The sequence below is a fragment of the Scomber scombrus genome, chromosome 24, assembly GCF_963691925.1.
Source record: "Scomber scombrus chromosome 24, fScoSco1.1, whole genome shotgun sequence".
NCBI lineage: Eukaryota > Metazoa > Chordata > Actinopteri > Scombriformes > Scombridae > Scomber > Scomber scombrus.
This window is the reverse complement of record NC_084993.1, coordinates 1,164,321-1,187,779: the sequence shown is the minus strand read 5'-3', so window position 1 is coordinate 1,187,779 and position 23,459 is coordinate 1,164,321. Positions and strand designations below refer to the sequence as shown.

Genomic DNA, 23,459 nt, shown 5'->3' with positions numbered 1-23,459 from the left:
GAGTTAATTCCTGATGTTTCCACCATTTATTTACAATATATAAGAAACAGACAGATTCACGTCTTAGTTTTGATCATATTTGGCTCTGAAAGTGTCACAAATATACAGTAAATGTGTAGATTTGGTCATACGTGTTTGAGGTTTTCGTGCAGATCGTAACACACTGATGCAAATGTGTGATTTTGAGTTATATAAGCAAACCTGACTTGACTAGAGTTCATTGATTATGTAAACAGATATGAAACATTTCCATCTAAATCTAAAGTTAAGCTTCAGTCCCCATTCTTGACCTGCTCTACACTGAAAGCTTTAACCCTTTACTTCCTGTTCAGGACATTTTAAAGCAGTGAAAACACCATAAATGTTTCTTTTCTTTAACCCCGAGATTGCGTAACTTCTTCTAAAGTGGGCCAGAATAGACGTTTATTTTGGTGCAGCAAACCTACCTTTCAAATAGTGTTGCATCTTTCACTTTTAATGAGTTAATAGAAACAAATGATAGCTGTCAACATGAGATCAGAACATAGTTGTGATTGTGAATGGATGCAAAATACATCAGTTAGGAATTTACTACAGGGTTTAATTTTATTATAAAGGGAATAAAAATGAACCACTCCATTCAAGAGAAGGGTCTAAATAAGAACAGTATGTAAGGTAATCACATGAACGTCAGCAGCTCCATGTTTTTATAAAGACTTTAACTGAAGTTCAACTTTTAAGCCAACTTAACTTCTTAAGAGTAAAAACAACTATGTACTAACTCTGACGCTGAAGATTAGACCCCACGATTAAAAGCTGCAACGCTGCTAGTCACTGGACTCTGAGGTGAGGATTTATTTATTAGGTTTTTAATGCTGTTTGGAGCCAATTAACATTTAATCAGCTGCTTTAAGTCCTGCAGATATCAGATAATCTACACATTCAGTTTTATCGATTTTTCCTCCAAAAGAAGTTGCAGAAAAGTTTGGACGACAAATTCCATGCAGTTGAGTTTCAGTGCTGTTTCATACTGTACTGGGCCTGAAGTTAGATGACACACACACACACACACACACACACACACACACACACACACACACACACACACACACACACACACACACACACACACACACACAGTGAATTGTAATGGGGCTGCCAGGCTGCAGGGTTCAGCCCGTCAATCTGCATTCAGGCTGCACGACGGCCCGACACAAAAGCTCTGACCTTATACTGAGGGGACTGATTCAACACAGCACTGCCATGTCACACTCACACACACACACACACACACACACACACACACACACACACACACACACACACACACACACACACACACACACACACACTATCCTGGATGTAGATGCATGTATACACCCACGCAGACACACACACACACACACACACACTTAAAAAAGCATCAATAACAGACACACACACACACACACAAAGATGTGACAGAGACACAAAAGCTCAAATCCAACACAAACTGAGATAAATGACACATGACATAATGAACACACACACACACACACACACACACACACACAGGTTGAGAATAACAGCTCCAAACAGCCCTGAGTGCCGACCCGAAGCAGCAATTTGTTGATGTGGAAAGCAGATGTTTCTGTGTTTCTGAGGCGGACGGACACACGTGGGCGAAGCAGGTGGCGTCGTTGATCATTTTCAGCGCTGCTCCTTTTCCCCTTTTCAGCCGCCCCTGAGTAAATTGTTCCTCTGAGCCTTGTCGCCGTGCCATGTCCCCGCTGGCAGCCGCTCAGCGCCGCTATATCGCAGCCAACTGGCAAGCGGACGGGCGGCCCGAGGTGGAAGGTCTGCAACACAGCGGCCACAGAGAGAAACATCTGAAACTAAAAAGAGCTCTCAGCGGGGAGCGAAAACCTCCGCCGACGCAGAGCACAAAGCTGCCATCACACTTTATGTTTCTGTGTCGTGTGGGTTGTTTTTTTCTCTTTGTTTTTTTCTAGGAAAGTGAACGTAACACGAAGGTCAGGAGCCAAAATATCTTCAGGACCCAGATGTCCAACAGCACACAAACACACCAGAGTTGTTCAAAATCCATCAAAATCCACCAAATCTTAAAGCATGTGTAGTTTTTTAACAGTCCTTCTACCTTTTATGAGCAGGTGCAATGAAAAGAAAAGATACCTGCAGAAATCACACGTTTTAAAGCATCTTAAAGAGTCTTAACTCTCCTAAAAAACACTGTTTAAAGTAGAGAAAATCATCGCTTGTTTCTGGAGGTATCTGTCTCATATTAGGAGGCCGATAGGAGCATTAAGAAGGAAAGAAACCAACATATGATGATATTTAAAGACTGTTTTAAGTGAGAGAATAAGCAGAATTTAACACTCTCAACGTCAGCTTCAAACCGCTTTTTAAAGTAGACAAAATCATCGCTTGTTTCTGCAGATATTTGTCTCATATTAGGAGGCCGATAGGAGCGTAGGAGGAGAGAAACCAACATATGATGATACTCAAAGACCATCTTTCTACCTTTTATGGGAAGGTGCAATGAAATGAAAAGCTACCAGCAAAAAATCACAAGTTTTAAAGCATCTTAAAGAGTCTTAACTCTCCTAAAAGCAACTTCAAACTGCTTTTTAAAAAATGAGACAAAATCATCGCTTGTTTCTGGAGATATTTGCTTCATATTTGGGGGTCAAAGGGGAATTTAGAAGGAGAGAAACCAACATATGATGATACTGAAAGATCCATTAAATAGAAAACATGCAAAAGAAGACCAGACAAGCTCTATAAGTGTCTTTAGAAGCTGACAGACGATGCAGGTAGCAATTAAACACTGTCTCTGCTTTCTGATTTCAACCTTTTGTTTTCAACATCAGCATGTTCTCACACACACACACACACACACACACACACACACACACACACACACACACACACACACACACACACACACACACAAACACACCTGATTCAACCGCGTGCGTCAAATATAATTTTACATCTTGGATTTCATGAGGACAACAAGTGATCCTGCGTCGTCATAAAGCTTCAGCTAACATAACTATAAAGACTGTGCACACAATTTAATCAATAAGTTAAGTTAAATGTGTTTTTATTATGATGAATTGACGTCTGGATGATGTGTGATTTAGGAAAAGTGAATGTTTGGATTAAATTTGATGTATTTTTGGACGTAAAAGCAGCTTCTTCTGTCTCAGCTGTCATCTCTCTCTGCAGGACGCTCACACAAAGCCTTTCAAACTCAATGTCTTCTACCAAAAAATGTGCCATTTTCTTCATTTTCGTGACTGAACTTGATGCTTAAGCGAGTCGTTTTAACCCTTCGTAGGTCACACCAAGAAAGCGCTATATAAGAAAACCTGTTAGAGACTCATTCTGTTTGTGTATAAGATGAAAAAAATTAAAATCAACTTCAAAAATGTCTCCAGCAGGATCTCTGAGGTCAGCAGTGATTTGTGTTATTCTTCATTTATACATTAAAGCACAACCTGTAACTATAGCAACCATAGAACAACCTGTATCTATAGCAACCATAGAACAACCTGTATCTATAGCAACCATAGAACAACCTGATGTTCTGTCTGTGCATTACATACCTCATACAAGTGCTAAAGATTGACCTAAAAGTTAAATGGGTTCAATAGATTTGAGTTTTTGAGCAGATATCATGACACAAAGTGACCAATAGGTTAAGGGAAAGAGTTTAGGGTTAAAGGAAATTAGTGAAAAATGTAAAATTGGTTTGATATCAGGTGAAACTTTCTCATTCAAATCATCATCTTTTAAAAAAAGCTTCAAATGTAAAGCCTGAGAGTGAAGATGAGTGTTTGAAGTTAATGAAAAAGTCACTTTAAAGGTGTTTTTATGATGATGAATTGATGTCTGGATGATGTGTGATTTGGGAAAAGTGGATGTTTGGATTAAATTTGATGTATTTTTAGATGTAAAAGCAGCTTCTTCTGTCTCTTCTTCTGTTTCTCTGCAGGATGCTCACACAAAGCCTTTCAAACTCAACATCTTCTACAAAAACGAAGTGGAATCAAAGCATTTTCTTCATTTTCTCGACTGAACTTGAAGCTTAATTGAGGTTATTTTAAGGGGAATTAGTGAAAAATGTAGAATTGTGTTGAAATCAGGTGCAACTTTCTCACTTAAATCGTATAAAACATCTCCATCACGCACCTTTCTCTGCAAAGCTGATGATCTCTGAGCTCTCCTCCTGCAGCTCGTTGCTCATCGGATGTCCGTCCAGGTTGGGGATCTCCACGCGGCCGTCCTCGCGCAGCTTCCCGGAGTGCAGCTTCCTCAGAGCCGTCACCATGGCCGCTTTAGGGACCGGGTGCGTGATGTTGGGCCTCTCCCGCATCTGCAGCCTGCTCAGTATGTGCCTCTTCACGGCTTCGAGGAAGTCCACGTTGAGCTGACCCGAGTCTGGCTCCTCGGTGCCGGTGCCGGTACCGGGTGCAGGCTCGGTGGTGCAGAGGATGGAGAGGACGCAAGCCACGAGCAGTGCCAGCCGGAAAAGACAGCTACTCATTTTCTGTTTGAGGAGGATTTAGAATCACTTTTTCTTTTTCTCTCTCTCTGAGTTAAAATCATAAATATGTGTATAAAAAAAAAACCCTAAAAAAAGCCAGTCGGTGCAGTTTATTCCCGTGTGTGTGTATGTGTGTGTGCATGTGTGTGTGAGTGTGTGTGTCAGTGTAGAATAATCTGTTTATCACATCGTTATAATAGACTATTGATGTCTTTGGTGTGTCTCAGATGTCTGTCAAAAAACTTTAAAAAACAACCGAGATTCCTTTTTTTTGTTGTTTTTTTTGTTGAAGAGACTTTTTGGAGAGTTTTGAAGCAGCTTCACACAAAAAGCATCAAAAAAAGCAGAAAACGTGTCATGGTTTCATTAATCAGCATCAACCCAGCTTGAAATCTGCCTTTCATCATATTCCACAAACCGAGGTATTCCACATCTTTTTTTCTTTCTTTTTCTTTAAATATATATAAAAAGTTCAATCCATCATATTCTGGTCCTCAGGTGACTCTTCATCCTCACTGCTCTTCTGTTTAAATGGATTTCCAAAGTGTCTGGTCGTGACTCCCACTGTGCTGCTGCTGCTGCCGGAGTGCCCCTGCGCAATTAACAAGACGAGGATGAAGAAGGAGAAGAAGAAGAAGAGGAGGAGGATGAGGAGGAGGTGTGCCAGTCAGAGCATCGAGGAGCGTTTCCATTCTGGCAGTCTGGGACTCCGGAGCAGACACACACTGAAAACTTTTTATATAGAAGAGAGGGAGGAGGAGGAGGAGGAGGAGGAGGAGGAAGGGGGGGTTAACGTGAAGAGGGAGGAGCCAATGAGGAGAGAGAGAGAGAGAGAGAGAGAAGGGGAGAGGGGGGGGGGGCGTGGGGGGGCGGTGTGTGGGTTAATAATACTCCCTGAGGAGAAATCATTGAATTATTCCTGATGGGATTCATATTATTGCTCTTTAATCCTTTATTATATCCTGAAAGTGATTTATAGAAGAAAACACGTCTCTATCAGGAGTAATATGAGCTGTTTTAGGCTTTACCCCCGCCCAAAAATGAACTTAATATATTAATAAATCATAAAAAGTAACATAAAAAACATTTATTATCATTCAGAAGTATAGGTACAGTTCATTTTGTGTCATTTTTAGTCTCAAAAACCTTCATAATTCTTCGTAAAGTTTCCTAAAACAGGAGAATATAACAAACTGTATATAATTATGTGTCAAATTTAACTTTCTATGTATGAAAAATGTGCACAAAAATTGATATGTTTGTTTTCAGGCTCTCAAATGTACAAATGTGTCAAATATAAAGTATAAAATATTCCATTATAAGTAAGAATCATGCATTTGGACACCTGGCTAAATAATTTCACCTCAAGAACTTAAAGTTAACCTTCATTCATGTTGATTTATATGTTGAATTTTAGCATTTTGACTACTTCTAAACCTCCAAAAAAGGTTATATCCATGAAGCTTTACTTTAATATTGATTTACAGTGTTTGTGATTCTCTATACTGAGTTTTTATGTCTTAAAGTGGCTTAAAAATGTTGATTTTTCAAAGGTAGGAAGGGAAATGTTGAGTAAGATGTGTCCAAAAGTATGTGGACACCTGCTCATATTATATCATCTCAGGAACTTAAAGATAACCTTCATTCATGTTGGTTTATATGTTGAATTGTAGCATTTTAAATACTTATAAACCTCCAAACTAGATGCAAACAGCCGGAGCCTCTCTAGTCAAACTCAGCACAGTCACATTAATGAGCGTCTCCAGTTTGAGTCCAACAACATTTGTTAGTAAAAACAAACCAAATCAGCTCGTCACAGCCGAGACGTGCAGCAGCAGCAGCAGCAGCCGCACCACCACGCTGACCTTTGACCTCCAGCTGGTGATTATCATACAACAATAAAACAACAAGAAGTGTAAAAACAGGTCAGGACTGCGTTTCTCCTCACATGACCCATTTTTTTCCCTTTTTCCTGAGCTCACATGAGTTTGATTGGACTCATCCTGACATGGATTAATAACACATGCTGCTCTGTGGAGATCTGCCTTCTTACAGATTCCTGAGATGCTGAACGTGTCAGGCTGCATTTGAGAGGAAATGTGCGTAAAATGAGACCACAAGACCAAACGCTTCCTTCTGACTTTTGATCTTTTTTTTAAAGGAATAATCAGAGTGGTTTGTTTCACTACAGTGCAGCTCTGTTTCTGAGCTGCAGACATCAGCAGTGCACAAAGTAATGTAATAGCGCCATCTTTGGTCCAAATACTGGAACTGCATTTATGTTCAAAAAACCTCTTTATTTTCCTCTTAAAGCAATTTAATTTTAACAGAGAAAATGATGTTACGCTGAGATGTTCCTGACAAGTGCTGGAAGAGATATTCAGATCCTTTACTGCAGTAAAAGTACCAATAAAGTAATAAAAATACTTTATTATAAGTAAAAGTCCTGCATGAAAAATCCTACTGCAGTAAAAGCTCATAAGTATTATGAGTGATGTAGTTAAAGTATTGCAGTATAAAGTATTCCAGTATTAAGTATTGCAGTAAAAGTACTGCAGTATTATGAACGATGTAGTATGCAGTATTACAGTAAAAGTACTGCAGTATTATGAGCGATGTAGTATGCAGTATTACAGTAAAAGTACTGCAGTATTATGAGCGATGTAGTATGCAGTATTACATTAAAGGTACTGCAGTATTATGAGTGATGTAATATGCAGTATTACAGTAAAAGTACTGCAGTATTATGAGTGATGTAGTATGCAGTATTACAGTAAAAGTACTGCAGTATTATGAGTGATGTAGTATGCAGTATTACAGTAAAAGTACTGCAGTATTATGAGTGATGTAGTATGCAGTATTACAGTAAAAGTACTGCAGTATTATGAGTGATGTAGTATGCAGTATTACAGTAAAAGTACTGCAGTATTATGAGTGATGTAGTATGCAGTATTACAGTAAAAGTACTGCAGTATTATGAGTGATGTAGTATGCAGTATTACAGATATAAGTGACAAACACTGTCAGGATAATACTAAAAGTAAATCTGTGTACTTATATTTGAGCTAAAAATACATTTTAATTGGTCCAAACCACAGTTCATGTTTACAGAAGGATAAATGTGTAATTTTGCACTTATGTATTTAACATTTTTTGCGACAAATTAAATAAATAAACAAACATACAGATAAATAAACACGAGGAATTCCGTGACGTAACATCCGGTAAACGTTATCTGCCTCATCCCTGAGAGCTACAGAAACAGCGAGATGTCTCACTCTGCTCCTTTTTCCCTGAGCTCGTCTAGTTTTCGCCTAACTTGACCCGCTTGACCGAATATATTTCAATCTAAAAATCTAAGTCTGAGTTAAACTATCTACTTTAAAACATTTTTAAGCGGCAAAAAGTTTTATAAAGTGTGTTTTTAGTCGGTATTTCGTGTTAACGGTTAATTGCGTCGTCATGGTTACTGCTACGCTTGTGGCGCCCTGAGATTCGGAGCGGTGTCGTGTTTCTGCGCGAGGAGTGAGACTTCCTGTCCGCCGCCGCTACACATACTATCTTCGGCTGAGTGCGGGCTAAGGTGGGGCAGAAACAGTCTCCTGCTTAAGTTGTTAAAAGTTGAGTTTGTGTTGCTTTATGGCGGATTCCTGACTGAACAGCGAATTAAGACATTAGCAGGTAAGTTAACGTTGGTGTTTACGCTACTTTAACGCAGTTTTCGCGCTGCTTTGACTCGTTTTAACGCCATTTTTGTCGGATTCCCCCCCTGAGGGAACGACGGTTATCTCTCACTTTTTAAGCTATCTGTTGTTGCGGTGAGTGACAGGTCCTCTCAGCCAATTGCGTTCCACGGTGAGGCGTTCGAATCGTGGCTCTGTCCAATCAGCGCTGCTCCTGCTTAGGGGTAGAAGGCGGGACCTGGGGAAGAGGAGAAGTGTTCTGTTTTGTGTAGAAAGTGTCAGCTGGTTCCTGCAGAGAGGAAGCTGCAACTGTGTATGTGTGTTGACATTATAACTCATAGTTCCTCTTTGAGTGCTAACAGACATATTGCACATTTATTTCCAGTGTGTTTTTAAAGCCGTAGCTACATGTTGTCAGTGTTTATTTAAAGTTTCACCCTCATGTTGGTGTCCTTGGAGGCTCAACCCGCATTAAAAGCGAGCTGGGAAAAGGTCAAAGACAAGTGGGTTTGTTTTTGTTCCACCTCTACAGTAGAGTATTTCCAGTGGCTCTTTATCTTTATCAGAAGGCCCTCAAACACAGCCTGAACCCACCTGACCTCTCTGCTGGGAGCGCTTAAATCTGCCCCCAACACCACTGTGTGTCCCTCTCATGCTTTATATCATCACTTATGTTCTTATTTAAACACATTAGAGCACAATTAAAAGAAGATTAAGACCCTTAAAACACTCTTCTAACCATCCTGATGAAGTGTATCAAACACTGTAACTCTTTAATCAGTTTTTAGTATTTACAGTATAAAGTACTGCAATATAAAGTATCACAGTATAAAGTACTACAGTATAAAGTATTACAGTATAAAGTATTACAGTATAAAGTACTGCAGTATAAAGTATTACAGTATAAAGTACTGCAGTATAAAGTCTCACAGTATAAAGTACTGCAGTATAAAGTATTACAGTATAAAGTATTACAGTATAAAGTATTACAGTATGAAGTACTGCAGTATAAAGTACCGCAGTATACAGTACTACAGTACAGTATAAAGTATTGCAGTATATAGGATTATAGTGTAAAGTATTACAGTATAAAGTACTGCAGTGTAAAGTATTGCTGTGTAAAGTACTAAAGTATAAAGTCCTGCAGTATGAAGTACTACAGTATAAAGTACTACAGTAAAAGTACACAACTATTATGAGTGATGTAGTTCAAATCTGCCCGTTAACACTTCTATGTGCCCCTCTCATGTTTTATATCATCACACATGTTCATATTTAACAACATTAGAACATAATTAATGAGTTTAAAAGCAGTTTGAGAGCCTGATCCTGATGAAGTATATTTCAAACACCAAGAAAGTGCTATTTTTTTTGCTTTTCCTCTTTGAGGTCATAACAACATAAAACATGGATTGAGCCTGAATGTGATGTTTAACAGACCTCTACAGACTCATTCACACCTCATCTGTTCTAAACCTTTATTAAAAACATGTTAGAGACTCATTCTGTTCATGTTCAAGGTGAAAAAATGAAACTCAGTTTCTAAAAATGTCTCCAGCAGGATCTCTGATGTCAGCAGTGATTTGTGTTATTCTTCATTTATACACTAAAGCACAACCTGTAACTATAGCAACCATAGAACAACCTGTATCTATAGCAACCATAGAACAACCTGTATCTATAGCAACCATGGAACAACCTGTATCTATAGCAACCATAGAACAACCTGTATCTATAGCAACCATAGAACAACCTGTATCTATAGCAACCACAGAACAACCTGTATCTATAGAAACCATAGAACAACCTGTATCTATAGCAACCATAGAACAATCTGTATCTATAGCAACCATAGAACAACCTGTATCTATAGCAACCACAGAACAACTTGTATCTATAGCAACCATAGAACAACCTGTATCTATAGCAACCATAGAACAACCTGTATCTATAGCAACCATAGAACAACCTGTATCTATAGCAACCATAGAACAACCTGTATCTATAGCAACCAACGAACAACCTGTATCTATAGCAACCATAACACAACCTGTATCTATAGCAACCATAGAACAACCTGATGGTCTGTCTGTGCATTACATTCCTCATACAAGTGCCAAAGATTGACCTAAAAGTTAAATGGGTTCAATAGATTTATGTTTTTAAGCAGATATCATGACACAAAGTGATTCAGCAGTCCTATAAAGGGTTAAACAGATTTCTAAGTTGTGATTCTTTTATTTTAATTCAGGAAAAGGTGAGGCTCATTTTTTTAGATAAGATAAGAATCTTATATTTGATTTGTTAATCACGTCTCTGCTGTACAGTTGAGCCACAAGCTGATAATAAGACAGGATGTGTATAAAGTTTAAAATAATTGAATATTAATTGTTAATCTGTTATTTGTTATTTTTCCAATGAATCATTTAATCTAACAGTCGGTAAACTGGAATATAGAAACAGGATCCTGGAAACTTACAGCAGCAGTTTTAGAGCTGAAACAATCACTCAATTAATCAATTAACTATATTTATATATGTATTTATATATAATCACATACGTAGTCTTTTTAAGCAAAATAAATGCCCCAAATTTGTCAGTTTCAGCTTCTCAGAAATGTGAAGATTTACTGCTTTTCTTTGTTGTACGTGACAGTAATCTGAATATTTTGGACTCTATCAGACAAATAGAACGAGACATTTGAGGGAATAATTTCACACTGTGGTTAAATGTAACAGCAATTCTTCACTATTTAGTATAAAAAACAACAGAAGTAATCAATCTATGAATAGAAAGTATATTAATGATATATTGTGTTGTGTGTTGCAGACCGGAGTCATGGCCTCCAGCAAGAACAAAGGCCAAACCTCTCTGGCTCTTCACAAAGTCATCATGGTCGGCAGCGGAGGAGTCGGCAAGTCTGCTCTCACTCTGCAGTTCATGTATGATGAGGTGAGACACACACACACACACACACACACAGAGACACACACACACACACACACACACACATATATACATATATATAAACACACATATACACACAAACACATATATATATACACACACACACACACACTAGAGATGTTCCGATACCATTTTTCCCTCCCGATACCGATACTTGTGCTGTGGGTATCGGCCGATACCGATAACAGGATACTACGCCTGCATGACTGTGATCTGATCATTGTGGTAAGGCTTAGCTCAGGTTAAACCCTGTAAAACATGAATGAATACAGCAAATGGAAGCAGTATAAAACAATAGTACAACAGCAACTTAACTAAATAAATATAGGAGTAATTATTCACCGTCTTACAGGTGGGAACATCCACTGTGAAGTAGTGCCAACCCGCCGACATGATGCGCTAATGTTAGCTCCTTGTAACAGGCGTCAGGTGATCAATTCTTCTTCGCCCCGCACAACTGTTTTAAGAGCAGCGAAGAAGAATTGTGTCAGAGCTAACAGAGCTAACGGAGCTAATTAGTAAATAGAATCCTATTTCTAATAAATTACGTGGTATCGGCAGTATCGGAGGCATTTCCGATACACACACACACACACATATAACCTCTCTTCTTCTTCTTCTTCTTCTTCTTCTTCTTCTTCTTCTTCTTCTTCTTCTTCTTCTTCTTCTTCTTCTTCTTCTTCTTCTTCTTCTTCTTCTTCTTCTTCTTCTTCTTCTTCTTCTTCTTCTTCTTCTTCTTCTTCTTCTTCTTCTTCTTCTTCTTCTTCTTCTTCTTCTTCTTCTTCTCCTCAGTTCGTGGAGGACTATGAGCCCACCAAAGCCGACAGCTACAGGAAGAAAGTTGTTCTGGACGGCGAGGACGTTCAGATCGACATCCTGGACACGGCGGGTCAGGAGGATTACGCCGCCATCAGAGACAACTACTTCCGCAGCGGCGAAGGCTTCCTACTCGTCTTCTCCATCACGGAGCACGAGTCCTTCACCGCCACGGCAGAGCTCAGGTTAGACTGTTATCTGTGTGTGTGTGTGTGTCTTTGTGTGTGTCTGTGTGTGTGTGTGTGTGTGTGTGTGTGTGTGTGTGTGTGTGTTTGTGTGTGTGTGTGTGTGTGTGTGTGTGTGTGTTCAATATCATCATAAATATCTGCTCTGATCACCTCTTATATAAGATCAATGAAGCTCCTTAAAAAGTAGTGAATATTAGTCAATTATTGGAAGCTACACACACATATATACACATATATACACAAAGACACACACACACATATATATACACAAAGACACACACACACACACACACATATATACACACATATACACAAAGACACACACACACACATATATACACATATATACACAAATACACACAATTTCTACATGAATTCATTGTTATAATGTGACATCACTATGCAGCTTATATTACATGCAGGAGATGCATAGAATGAAATAATGACAATAAATAAAGTATAAAATAACCCTAAATAATCATTTCCGGTTGTTGTTTGAGGGTCTTTTCAGGGAGGAGTTGACAGATTACATCTATCTAACGCCTGTTGTGTTATTTAGGGAGCAGATCCTGCGGGTGAAGGAGGAGGAGGCGATCCCTCTGCTGCTGGTGGGGAACAAGTCAGACCTGGAGGAGAGGCGGCAGGTTTCTGCAGAGGAGGCGGCGGCCAGGGTGAGCGAGTGGGGGTCTCAGTACGTCGAAACATCGGCCAAGACGAGAGCCAACGTAGACAAGGTAACATTCACTGGAACGTCAAAGTCTTAGTCTTTATAAAAAGCTCTTTAAATATATTAAACTGGGTTTGGTTTTCACACCTCAGCACTTTTTATTTTAAGAAACAGTCACATCATTTCCTCTCTTCCTCTCTCTCTTTCTTTCTCTTTCTCTTTCTCTTTCTGTCTTTCTGTCTTTCTCTTTCTCTCTCCCTCTCTCTCTCCTTTGTGTCTCTCAGGTGTTCTTCGACCTCATGCGTGAAGTCCGCAAGAAGAAAATGTCAGAGAGCAAAGACAAAAACGGGCCGAGTGGCAAGAAGAAGAAAAAACCCTGCTGCATACTTTAACAACAACAACAACAAAAAACAACCAAAAAATAACCAAAAAAAACTTAAAAAATGAACCAAAACCTAAAAAAAACGAACACCAGCGTTCATCAGCTGAGGCATTAATTTGTACACTCTGAAATGTGTTTTTTATGTTTCTTAATGTATAAAACTACACATTTATAAGTTGCCATATTCAGCAGATAAATCACTTCTGTTATAGTTGTTTTTTTTAAAGGTGCAGTGCGTAGACTTTACTGCCATCTAGTGGTGAGGATGAAAACTGCAACCTCACCACTAGATGGCAGTAAAGTCTACACACTGCACCTTTAAAGCAGTCCAGTGATTTTCGGACTGGTTTTTTTTTTCATTCGCAGTTTATTTTGGATTTAAATATCAGCTTTATATCTTTATTTAAACGACTTTCTTCATCACAGAGTTCAGCAGCTGTTTCATTTCATTCATCAACTCAGGAACGTTTACCTGTGATCCAGCTGCAGGATCCAAACCTAAAACCTAAAACCTAAAACCTAACTATCGGGGCATTGGAAACCAAAAAAAGCTTTAATCTCACGCCAATGTAAGGGAGAAATAAACCTTATTTCTCTCATTTATTACATTTAACTCTTAAATATTTAATTATACAGCAATAAAAGCAGTAAAACAACACAAAAAGTCAACTTTTGGGGCATTAAAAAACAAAAAAAGCTCTATTCTCACATGAATGTAAGGGAGAAATTAACCTTTTTTCTTTCATTTATTACATTTAACTCTAAATATTTAATTATACAACAATAAAAGCAATAAAACGACACAAAAAACTCAACTATTCATATGAATTTAATGGAGAAATAAACATTTTTTCTCTCATTTATTACATTTAACTCTTTAATACTTAATTATACAGAGTTAAATAGGCTTTAAAATCTATTAATCTGTAAAGTTAGACAGTTTAAATCATCTTTTATCCTCTTAAAGTTTGAGTTAAATGTAAAGAATGAACGAATGAAGTGTTTTTTCTCCTTTTCGGTCGTTTTTAAAGCCCCAAACGAAGCTTTAAAGTCTGTTTTTTAATGAGGAATAAGAAGAGATGTGAAGCTTTTTGAGGGTTATTTAACACCAGAAGGTTATTTCAGGTGATTTAACATCAGAATCTAACCAGAAATCCAACGTGCTCGCTGTGGTGGAAAGACTGAAGCTATCTAATAAATAAAAAAGGGATGATAATGATGAATAATAATGAATAATAAAGGGTAAATAGGTGCATTTATGAAGACAATCCCAGTTTGTGTCGCCTTTATAATTCAACACGTCGACTCCTTTTATATTATAGCCAAAATCTGTCATTTAAAGTGTGATTTTTGGGGGTTTTGGGGATATTTTGGTGCCTTTTTGTTTCCTCTGAGTCACTTCGGTGCTCTCAGGTGAGTCTGTGAAGCTGTTTATCAAAACCAGGAATCTATAAAAAATAATCATCTATCCAGTTATTATTATTATATTTGTTTTATATACAAATCTCTTCTGTTTTTCACACATTCCTGATTAATTAATTCATAATAATCATGATGATCACACTTCTTTAAACACTCCTTTCTCTGTATATGTCTGTCTGTATAAACGCTTCGCTTTCTTCACCTTCCCGGTTAAACACACGTCTATAAATAATAAATACAAGCTAAATAAGAGGAGGGGGGGGGGGGGGGGGTCTATTTAATTCACCTGTTGCATCATTAATCGCCTCGTTATCTCTGTATTTATGACGTCTGAGAGTTTGAACCGACAGACGAATTCACATCAATAAATAATAAAAAGAGAAAAGAAAAAAAAGACAAATCGCTGCTGATTCATTTGTGAAATATTAGCTGTTTGTAGAATTTAGTGATTTTTCTGACTTACCTGATTCTGTTTCCACTTTATTTGCAGATATTTCCAGGTGAAGTAATTAAGTAATTTTGGCTCAAATTAGGAAGTTTTAGCACAAATATCTTGAATTAATGAAGCTTTAAGTAAAATGTTTGTTTATTATTAAATGATATAATTAAGTATTTTGTGTTTAACATGAGCAGATGTAACAGGATTTATATGAGAACTTGTTAAAGATGCAATTTTGGTATTTTAAGGTAAAGTTTTAATGCAAAAAATAAGAACTAAATTTGACTAGAGAATAATAAAAACTGTATGAAAGTTTTAAAACACCAATAATTAAATAGATAAATAATGAGTATTTATTTGGGTTTAAAAGACACTTTTTTAAATTTAGGAAATTACTGTTTTTAGGTAAAATTTGTAAGTTTTAGCACAAATAACAAAGAAAAATAGAAATGAATAAATTAGCCTTTAAGTAACATGTTTGTTATTAATATTGATTCATTTGTGTTTAACATGAGCAGATAACAGGATGTATCTGAAGTTAAAGATGCTGTTTGGTATTTTATGGCAAATATTCACTGCAAAAAATATCTTAAGAAGTTTTATGTCAAAAAATAATCACTAAACTTTTACTTTTCAACTATTTTTTGCCATTTAATTTACAAGAATTAAGTGTGATTAGAGGATTTGTCTCATATATTTGACTCAACCTGCAGTCTGGAGGTAAAACAGCTGAATCCTTACAAAAGAACCCCAAAACAAAACAGTTTAAATCTGCAAGTTCAGGAAAAACATGTTTCTGTGTCTGAAGCAATGAGGAAGAAGTCGCTGCACAAAAATCAAGAAAATGAAACTTAATCTTAGTAAATAAACTTTTTGTTAACGTCAATTAAGATTCCAGAAAAACTAGATTACAGAATAATGTATAAAATTACTTGACTCGAGCTGTAATACACTCTGTGGCCACCAGGTGTCACTATAACACAGTAAGTTTTAAATGGTTTCAAACAGCAACAAAAAAAAATCTACTTTTTAATCTTTTTAATGCAGAAAAAGAAACATATACATTTAATTTACTTTTGGGACAAATTCCTCTTTAGATTTGATGCATTTTTTACTTTAAAATATTAAATTTACAGACATTTAAAGGACCGTTTAAACGTCTAGTTGAAGTTTAATGTTTTGCTGAACGCTGCAAAAGTGTCTATGAAGAATATTTTTTGTCTGTAATTCATTTTAAAAACCTAATTTTCTTAAAACAAGCCCAAATGTAATATTTCATCTTGTCTCCATTATGAATTACCTTGTTTAAAGTTGCTTTTTTCTTTATTTAAAAGCAGCAAATCTTCATTTTTCTCTCTTGTTTCAGGACGGAGAAACTTCCCGAAGCTGCACTGAAGATTTTAATCACTTATTAAAAGGAAATCAGTGTTTTTATGACTGTAATGACGCACAGAAAGCACACGTCAGCTGTTTTAAAGGTTTGACTTTTGACCTCCTCACTGCAGGAAGACGTCTTTACCCAGCAGGTGATCTCTGAGACTTCATTCAGTTGTCCTTCCTTTCATTTCCCTAAAGTTTAAAGTAAAGTTTGTCAGTTGAACCATAAAAAAATATATAAAATAATACATTTAAATATGAAATAGAATAAAAACCTGAACTTTAAACTCAAATAAAAAGGAAATAAATACAATAAATCTTGTCTCCCTGATGCACAAATTAAACTTAAATTAAATGTGTGGCTAAAGCTCAACAAATTGAAGCATTGACAGGACCATAAACTTGATTAAAAGTCAGTAATTATTGGATTAATTCAGAGTTATAATATTAAAATAATCCATGAAAGTGTCTTTAAATGTTTTCCAGTGACTCTTCTTTACAGGAGCAGTGAATTCCAGTATCATGGACCAGTATCAGTGATGGTAAAGTGAATCCAGTTTCATTTCCAGCATGTCTGATTCATTCTTGTAATTTTTTCTGCACAGAGGTCGGAGGTCAGCTCAGGTTTTTTTGGGTTTGGAGTTGGGATCTCCAGCTGAGCGTCACCACGGAGACGCTGCAGATCTAAACCACAGCTGACCCTAATAGTGTGTGTCAGTGTAGAGTGAGCTCAGGTCAGTAAGCCTCTTACAGTAATGCACCTGCTCCGCTGAGCTCAGCAGGACGGTCGACCGACGCTCCTCATTTTATTCTCCTAAAAACATGAGTCCTCATCTTCAGGAGAGCCTCCTCCAGGTCTGACTGCTTCTCTTGGGTCCAGGTCAGGGGGGGGTGGGGGTCCTGAGGCGGGTCAGAGATGCTCGGTGGAGACCTGGTAGCTGTGTGGGACGTAGCGCTGAGCGACGGCGTTTACAGGATTGAGTTTGCTCACGGCACCACGACAGGGAAACGTATTGTTTATGTTAACGGACAGGTGAGACCATGGTTTAAATCCTTTTTTTGTGCATTTTTTTCAGCTTTTTTAACACTTAAGATGAAGCTCAAATGATAAATGGTGGAGAGTTTAAGCAGAGAGTTATTTATTGTTTAGTTTAAAGACTTATTAGGAGCCTGAAGGTGTGAAAGTATTAAATATTCCTCTAGAAAAAAGGCTAAAATTAGAGATAAATCAGTTACTTCTCTCTTCTTTATGCAGTTTGTGACCCTTTCAGATCAATCAATCAATCAATCAATCAACCAATCAAACTTAATTTGTAAAGCCATTTTCATACATTGCAATGAAACACAAGGTGCTTCACATATTCAGAACAAACTAGCTAACAAACAGAAAGAGAAAGAAATCATTAAAAACAGGAAACGTCTAATCATAACTCAAGAATCTGCAACGAGGAAACACCAGAGGTAGGATTCAAATGTAAAAAATTAATAAATAGCTAATAAAAGATGAATAAGATATTAAAAATATATAAAAGGAAAGAATAAAATAAAGTCATTATAGAATAAAGTGAGTAAAACTGGAGATGATAGGCGTAAAACAGTGAAAGTAAAGAAGTAAAACACATAAAAGGTGGTTCATGAAGAAGGAATGACCCTCAGGTTGGGAGCAACTGTTTAATGCTTGTCCTCAAACTACAGCTGAGTGTTAAAAAGGAAAAACTGAACTCCTTGAATGTTTAAAACATTAAAAACTAACGTGTGAAGCCTCGATTAAATCAAGCTGCAGTTCCTCAAACAGCCACTAGATGTCGTATTGAGTTAATGTAAAAAACCTCCAACTTCTGTCCACAAAATCTAAGTAATTAAACCTTTTTTTATTAAATATTACAACTTGTAATGTGTATTTCCATCCTAATATAGAACATCTTTGTTATATTACAGAGATAATATCCAAAAAACTGAGAGTTTAATGATGATTTATTGTCCCTTAACAGAAGCTTTTATTGTGGAAATGAGTTAAGTCGATGAAATGTTGACTGTTTTGTCGTATATTTAGACAGATAAACGTCTAAATTGTTCATTTATGTTCAGTCAAAATGTTTTTCTACATTATATAATTTGTCATTTGAAGAGTAGTTATGAAGCATTTTTCTTGACAAAGTCACAAAGTGTGCAACAAACAGCAGATAAAAACAGACACAGATCATAAAACAGCAACATATTCAGTATTAATTAAAGCTTTTCTACTAGAGAGATTAAATATGTCACTTGTTGTAGTTTTCTTGTCATTATAATAATAATCACATTTAAAGGTTGCTTTTAGTTTTGCAGCAGGACAGACTGAAGGAACTCTGTCCATGATAACAGCTGATGTGTCTTTAAAGGACGAGTTCACAGTTTATCTTGCTGTAATGATTCCTCCTGTTCATACTGACCATCAGAAGATCCCTTCATAATGTTTACTATGGAAGTGATGGAGACTAAACCCACAGTCCTGCTTCTGTGGAAACATGGATTTAAAAGTTGATGTGAAGCTTCAGTCTGAATGAGTCTTCATCTTCATCTTCTATGTTTCAACGTTACAGTGTTTTTAGTAGCAAAGTCTTTTTGTTACTATACTATATATAATATACTATATACTATATACTATATATAATATACTATATACTATATACTATATACTATACTATATATAATATACTATATACTACATATACTATACTATATATACTATACCACAGCTCTACAGGAAACACTAAGAGGGAATCTGATGCTAAAAAGACTGTAAATGCTACTACTACTACTACTACTACTAGAAAAAGTAGTACAACTACTATTACTACTGCTACTACTACGACTACTACAAAAAATACTACTACTACTACTACTGTAACAACTACTATTACAAAAAGTGGTACTTGTACTACTACTACTGTTAGAGCTACTAGTACTTCTATTACTACTACTAGCAAAAGGACTACTTCTGCTACTAAACAAAAAAATTAAATGAATGAAAAAGTTCAAATTGGTTTAAAAAACAGTTTAAAGAACATGTGAATGAGATGTTTTAACAGTGAGTAAGAACAGGAGGAATGAGCTTGGATGTGTTTCCCTCAACAGGAAGCCATCAGGAAGGACTGGCTGTTCAAGCTGGTCGGGAAGGAGACTTTCACAGTCGGAGCGGCGAACACCAAAGCCACCATAAACATCGAGGCAATCAGCGGCTTCGCCTACGAATACTCGCTGGACATCGACGGGAAGAGTCTGCAGAAGTTCACCGACAACCGAGCCAAGACCAGCAAGACCTGGGTGCTGAAAGTAGACGGAGAGGACTGCAGGGTCGTCCTCGGTGAGCCTGCAACATGATATATATATATAAGAAAAGAAAAGAGAAAAGGGTTGTGCAACAGCTCCAGGACAGTCCAGTGTGGACAGTTTAAAGGCGTGCAGGTAGATGAACGTACAGTAATCTGTTCAAGCTGAGCGGTCATTTAAGGAAACACCTGCAGACGCCTGGTTGGACATCACAGACTAACAGAGCATCGTTCACTTATTTTATTTCATTAAAGATCATTAGACAGCAAAGAGAAAAAGCTGTAAATCAACAGATAACCATTTAACAGCAGCTTTAGTTATTATAAAGGATAATATATAAAATCTTATTCTATGATTGATCCAACAGAGAAGGACACCATGGATGTTTGGTGCAACGGGCAGAAGATGGACACCATGGTAAGAGTCATTCTGAACATGTTGTAAAATATAGTTGTTCATTTTAAAATAAAATAAAAAGTAGAATTAGTTGATTTTAAGTGAAAATGTCTATCTAGTATCTAAGTATCTATCTATCTATCTATCTATCTATCTATCTATCTATCTATCTATCTATCTATCTATCTATCTATCTATCTATCTATCTATCTATCTATCTATCTATCTATCTATCTATCTATCTATCTATCTATCTATCTATCTATCTATCTATCTATCTATCTATCTATCTATCTATCTATCTATCTATCTATCTATCTATCTATCTATCTATCTATCTATCTAAACTTTATTATATCATTACTATAAATTATAAAAAGTAAAAACCTGTAAAATTAGAGTCAATCAATCAATCAATCAGTTTTTATCCATATAACACCAAATTAAAACCCTTTCCACACAGAGCAGGTCTTTCATTTAATTACTTGTGTTTAATTTGTGAATTTCAAGAATTTAAAGAACGACAGAGGTTAACAACTTTTTTTTTAGGGTAAAGAACCTCCACAAAACAAAAAACAAACACATGACATCATCTTTAGATATCGACTGTTCCCTCCGCTGGAATCCTAAAAATCCCCTCTTTTTTTGTTTTGTTTTTCTACTTCCTGTCCCGTAGGGAGAGTTTGTGGACGATGGCACAGAGACGCACTTCATGGTGGGCGAACACGAGTGCTGCATCAAGGCGACAAACAGCGGGAAGAAGAAGAGCGGCATTGTGCATTATTTACTGCTGGATGGAGAGAAAATCCCATCATCCACTCAGTAACACAAAGCACCGCAGAACTTTCAAAATAAGAGAGGGAAAAAAGAGACTATGAAGGAGGTTTTTACATCAGCCAATCAGAATCAAGCTGCTTCTGATCGTTATTTATTATAATTATTGGATTCAATGACACAAATATCAATATATATTATTATATATATCAAAATATGTTCAAATGTGTTAAAAAATGTTCAACAAATAAACACTGCAGCATTAACACTGGTCTATCTTTTTGTTATATTTCCTTCCTTCCTTGTTTCTTTTCTCATTTCCTTCCTTCCTTCCTTCCTTCCTTGTTTCCCTGGTTCCTTCCCTCCTTCATAACTTCCTTTCTTCTTTTTTCCTCCTTTCCTTCTTCCCTTCTTTACTTCATGTCCTTCCTTCCTTCTTTCCGTCTTTTCTTCCTTCCTTCAAAACTTCCTTCCTTCCTTTTTTCCCTCTTTCTTCCTTACTCCATACTACCTTCTTTCCTTCCTTCATCTCTCCTTCCTTCCTTTTTATCTTTCCTCCATCTTACCTTATTTCCTTCCTTCCTTGCTCCTTTCTTTCTTTCATTCCTTCCCTTTCATCCCTTCCTTCCTTCCTTTTTATCTTTTCTTCCTTCATTCCTTCATTCCTGCCTTCCTTCTTTCCTCCTTTCCTTCCTTCCTTCCTTCCTTCCTCCTTTCCTCCCTCCCTTTCTTCCTTCCTTCCTTCCTTCCTTCCTCCCATGTGGTTGTTTAAATATTAATTATAAAGGAAAACAAACTTTTTTTAAATTAAACTTTAATTTAATTCACATTTATTTTTAAACGTTTTGTTCAACAATCTAAATCATCAGAGAGAAACTTGTGATTTTTGCGCAGATTTTACGCAGTAAGTGTATCCATGAAAGCAGCTGCGTCAAGCTCGCGACGTTTACTAAAGTAAACACAGCAATATGAGTAGTGAGACCTTCACAATAAAAGCATGGAAGACCCATTCAATATGAACCGAAAACCACTTTAACTCAGTTTAATTTTATTTTATTGACATTTTTACACCAACATCCTTTTTTTTTTTTAACACATTTTTTGATATGAATTAATTTCATATGAAATAACAGATGTTTTTGGCTAAGTAGAGAAAACAACAGATTTTTAATTTAAAACAGCTGATGTGACTCAAATTTATACAACAGGACAAAGAAGAAAGACCAGAAAACTACAATATCTACATGTGAGAACTGGTGAGTATATAGTCATAACTTAACAGGTTTTTAAAGGATAATTCCACTGTTTTAGACTCATTAATTGTGTGCGGCAGAAGTCTGCTGCTGAACATACTCCTTTTATTGCCTGACAGCAGCTTGCTGAGGCTCCTCTTTTCTTCCACTGATGTCAGGGACTCTAGCTCAACGCCAACAACAGAGCCAGCCTTCCTCACCAGCCTGTCCAGTCACCCAGCGTCCCTCTTCCTTGTGCTGCCTCCCCAGCCCACCACAGCATAAAAGAGGACACTGCCCATGACAGACTGGTAAAACATCAGGAGGGGTTTGCTACAGATGTTAAATAGATCCGGCTCTGCCCCTTCCTGTAGACTGCATCTGTGTTTGCTGACCAGTCCAGTTTATTATCCAGATGCAGCCCCAGGTATCTGTAGGTCCTGACTACCTCCACATTAACCCCCTCAATGGAGACTGGTAGCAGAGGGGAGCTGGACCTCCTGAAGTCCACAACCATCTCCTTGGTCTTGGTGGCATTCAGCTGCAGGTGGTTTGTTCTGCACCATTTCACAGAGTCCTCCACCAGGCTCCTGTACTCATCCTCCTGTCCATCCCTCATACACCACACTATTGCAGTATCATCAGAAAGCTTAGACTCAGAGTTGTACTTGAAGTGGCAGTGTAGAGGGTGAACAGTAGAGGGGAGAGCATTATTATAATTTATAATGATAATGATAATAATTTATAATAACAACAACAACAGCAATAATAATAATAATTATAATAATAATAATTATTGTACATAAATGTCTGTTTTTCGAGATTTTTAAATTTTTTTTACACGCATCTTTTATTGTGAAACTCCCAACATAAACAATAAAAAAATAAATCAAATAAATCAAATAAACCACGCATGTTTTATTGTGAAACTCCCAACATCAACATAAAATGAAGTACCACATACATTAGACAATAATATAAATTACTATTATTATTTATTATATAAATAAAATCAGAAGGTAAACATTATTATTATTATTATACATACATGTCTGTTTTGAGATTTATCTTTCTTTTATTGTGAAACTTAACAAAAGCAACAAATAATAATAATATAAATTAACATGAATAAAATAATAATAATGATAATAATGATAATAATAATGAATGAATGAATAGATACATAAATAAAACAATAACTAAATAAATAAATAAAATCTTAATCACATGTAAACACACATCTTTTATTGTGAAGCTCCTGCCCGTAACATGC

The 23,459-nt window shown here is 36.7% G+C and overlaps 3 protein-coding genes across 3 annotated transcripts in view; 2 read left to right on the top strand and 1 right to left on the bottom strand.

Annotated features, from left to right (window-relative positions):
- Positions 1-4,543, bottom strand: part of LOC133976317 (inhibin beta B chain-like) — a 9,334-nt gene extending 4,791 nt beyond the window's left edge. Inside the window, exon 1 of the mRNA XM_062414499.1 lies at positions 4,177-4,543. Coding sequence (XP_062270483.1) covers positions 4,177-4,531 — 355 coding nt within the window. The 5' untranslated portion in view covers positions 4,532-4,543. The remainder of the gene's footprint in view (positions 1-4,176) is intronic.
- Positions 4,544-8,095: 3,552 nt separating this feature from the next.
- Positions 8,096-13,465, top strand: LOC133976313 (ras-related protein Ral-B-like). The gene is made up of 5 exons (XM_062414496.1): positions 8,096-8,212; positions 11,044-11,166; positions 11,974-12,182; positions 12,745-12,919; positions 13,137-13,465. The coding sequence occupies exons 2-5, from the start codon at positions 11,053-11,055 to the stop codon at positions 13,242-13,244; spliced, it is 606 nt and encodes a 201-aa protein (XP_062270480.1). The 5' UTR covers positions 8,096-8,212; positions 11,044-11,052; the 3' UTR covers positions 13,245-13,465.
- Positions 13,466-17,030: 3,565 nt separating this feature from the next.
- On the top strand, positions 17,031-21,138 carry faimb (Fas apoptotic inhibitory molecule b). Its single transcript, XM_062414498.1, has 4 exons — positions 17,031-17,505; positions 19,590-19,818; positions 20,152-20,201; positions 20,857-21,138. The coding sequence occupies exons 1-4, from the start codon at positions 17,389-17,391 to the stop codon at positions 21,004-21,006; spliced, it is 546 nt and encodes a 181-aa protein (XP_062270482.1). The 5' UTR covers positions 17,031-17,388; the 3' UTR covers positions 21,007-21,138.
- The last annotated feature ends 2,321 nt before the right edge of the window (positions 21,139-23,459 follow it).

What these genes read in the sequence shown, in the direction of transcription:
- LOC133976313 (XM_062414496.1), top strand. Translation starts at nt 11,053, where the DNA reads ATGGCCTCCAGCAAGAACAAAGGCCAAACCTCTCTGGCTCTTCACAAA. An exon ending in TGCAGTTCATGTATGATGAG is followed by an intron (nt 11,167 to 11,973) that starts GTGAGACACACA and finishes TCTTCTCCTCAG; the next exon opens with TTCGTGGAGGACTATGAGCC. An exon ending in CGAGAGCCAACGTAGACAAG is followed by an intron (nt 12,920 to 13,136) that starts GTAACATTCACT and finishes TGTGTCTCTCAG; the next exon opens with GTGTTCTTCGACCTCATGCG.
- faimb (XM_062414498.1), top strand. Translation starts at nt 17,389, where the DNA reads ATGCTCGGTGGAGACCTGGTAGCTGTGTGGGACGTAGCGCTGAGCGAC. An exon ending in TTGTTTATGTTAACGGACAG is followed by an intron (nt 17,506 to 19,589) that starts GTGAGACCATGG and finishes TTCCCTCAACAG; the next exon opens with GAAGCCATCAGGAAGGACTG. An exon ending in GGACTGCAGGGTCGTCCTCG is followed by an intron (nt 19,819 to 20,151) that starts GTGAGCCTGCAA and finishes TTGATCCAACAG; the next exon opens with AGAAGGACACCATGGATGTT.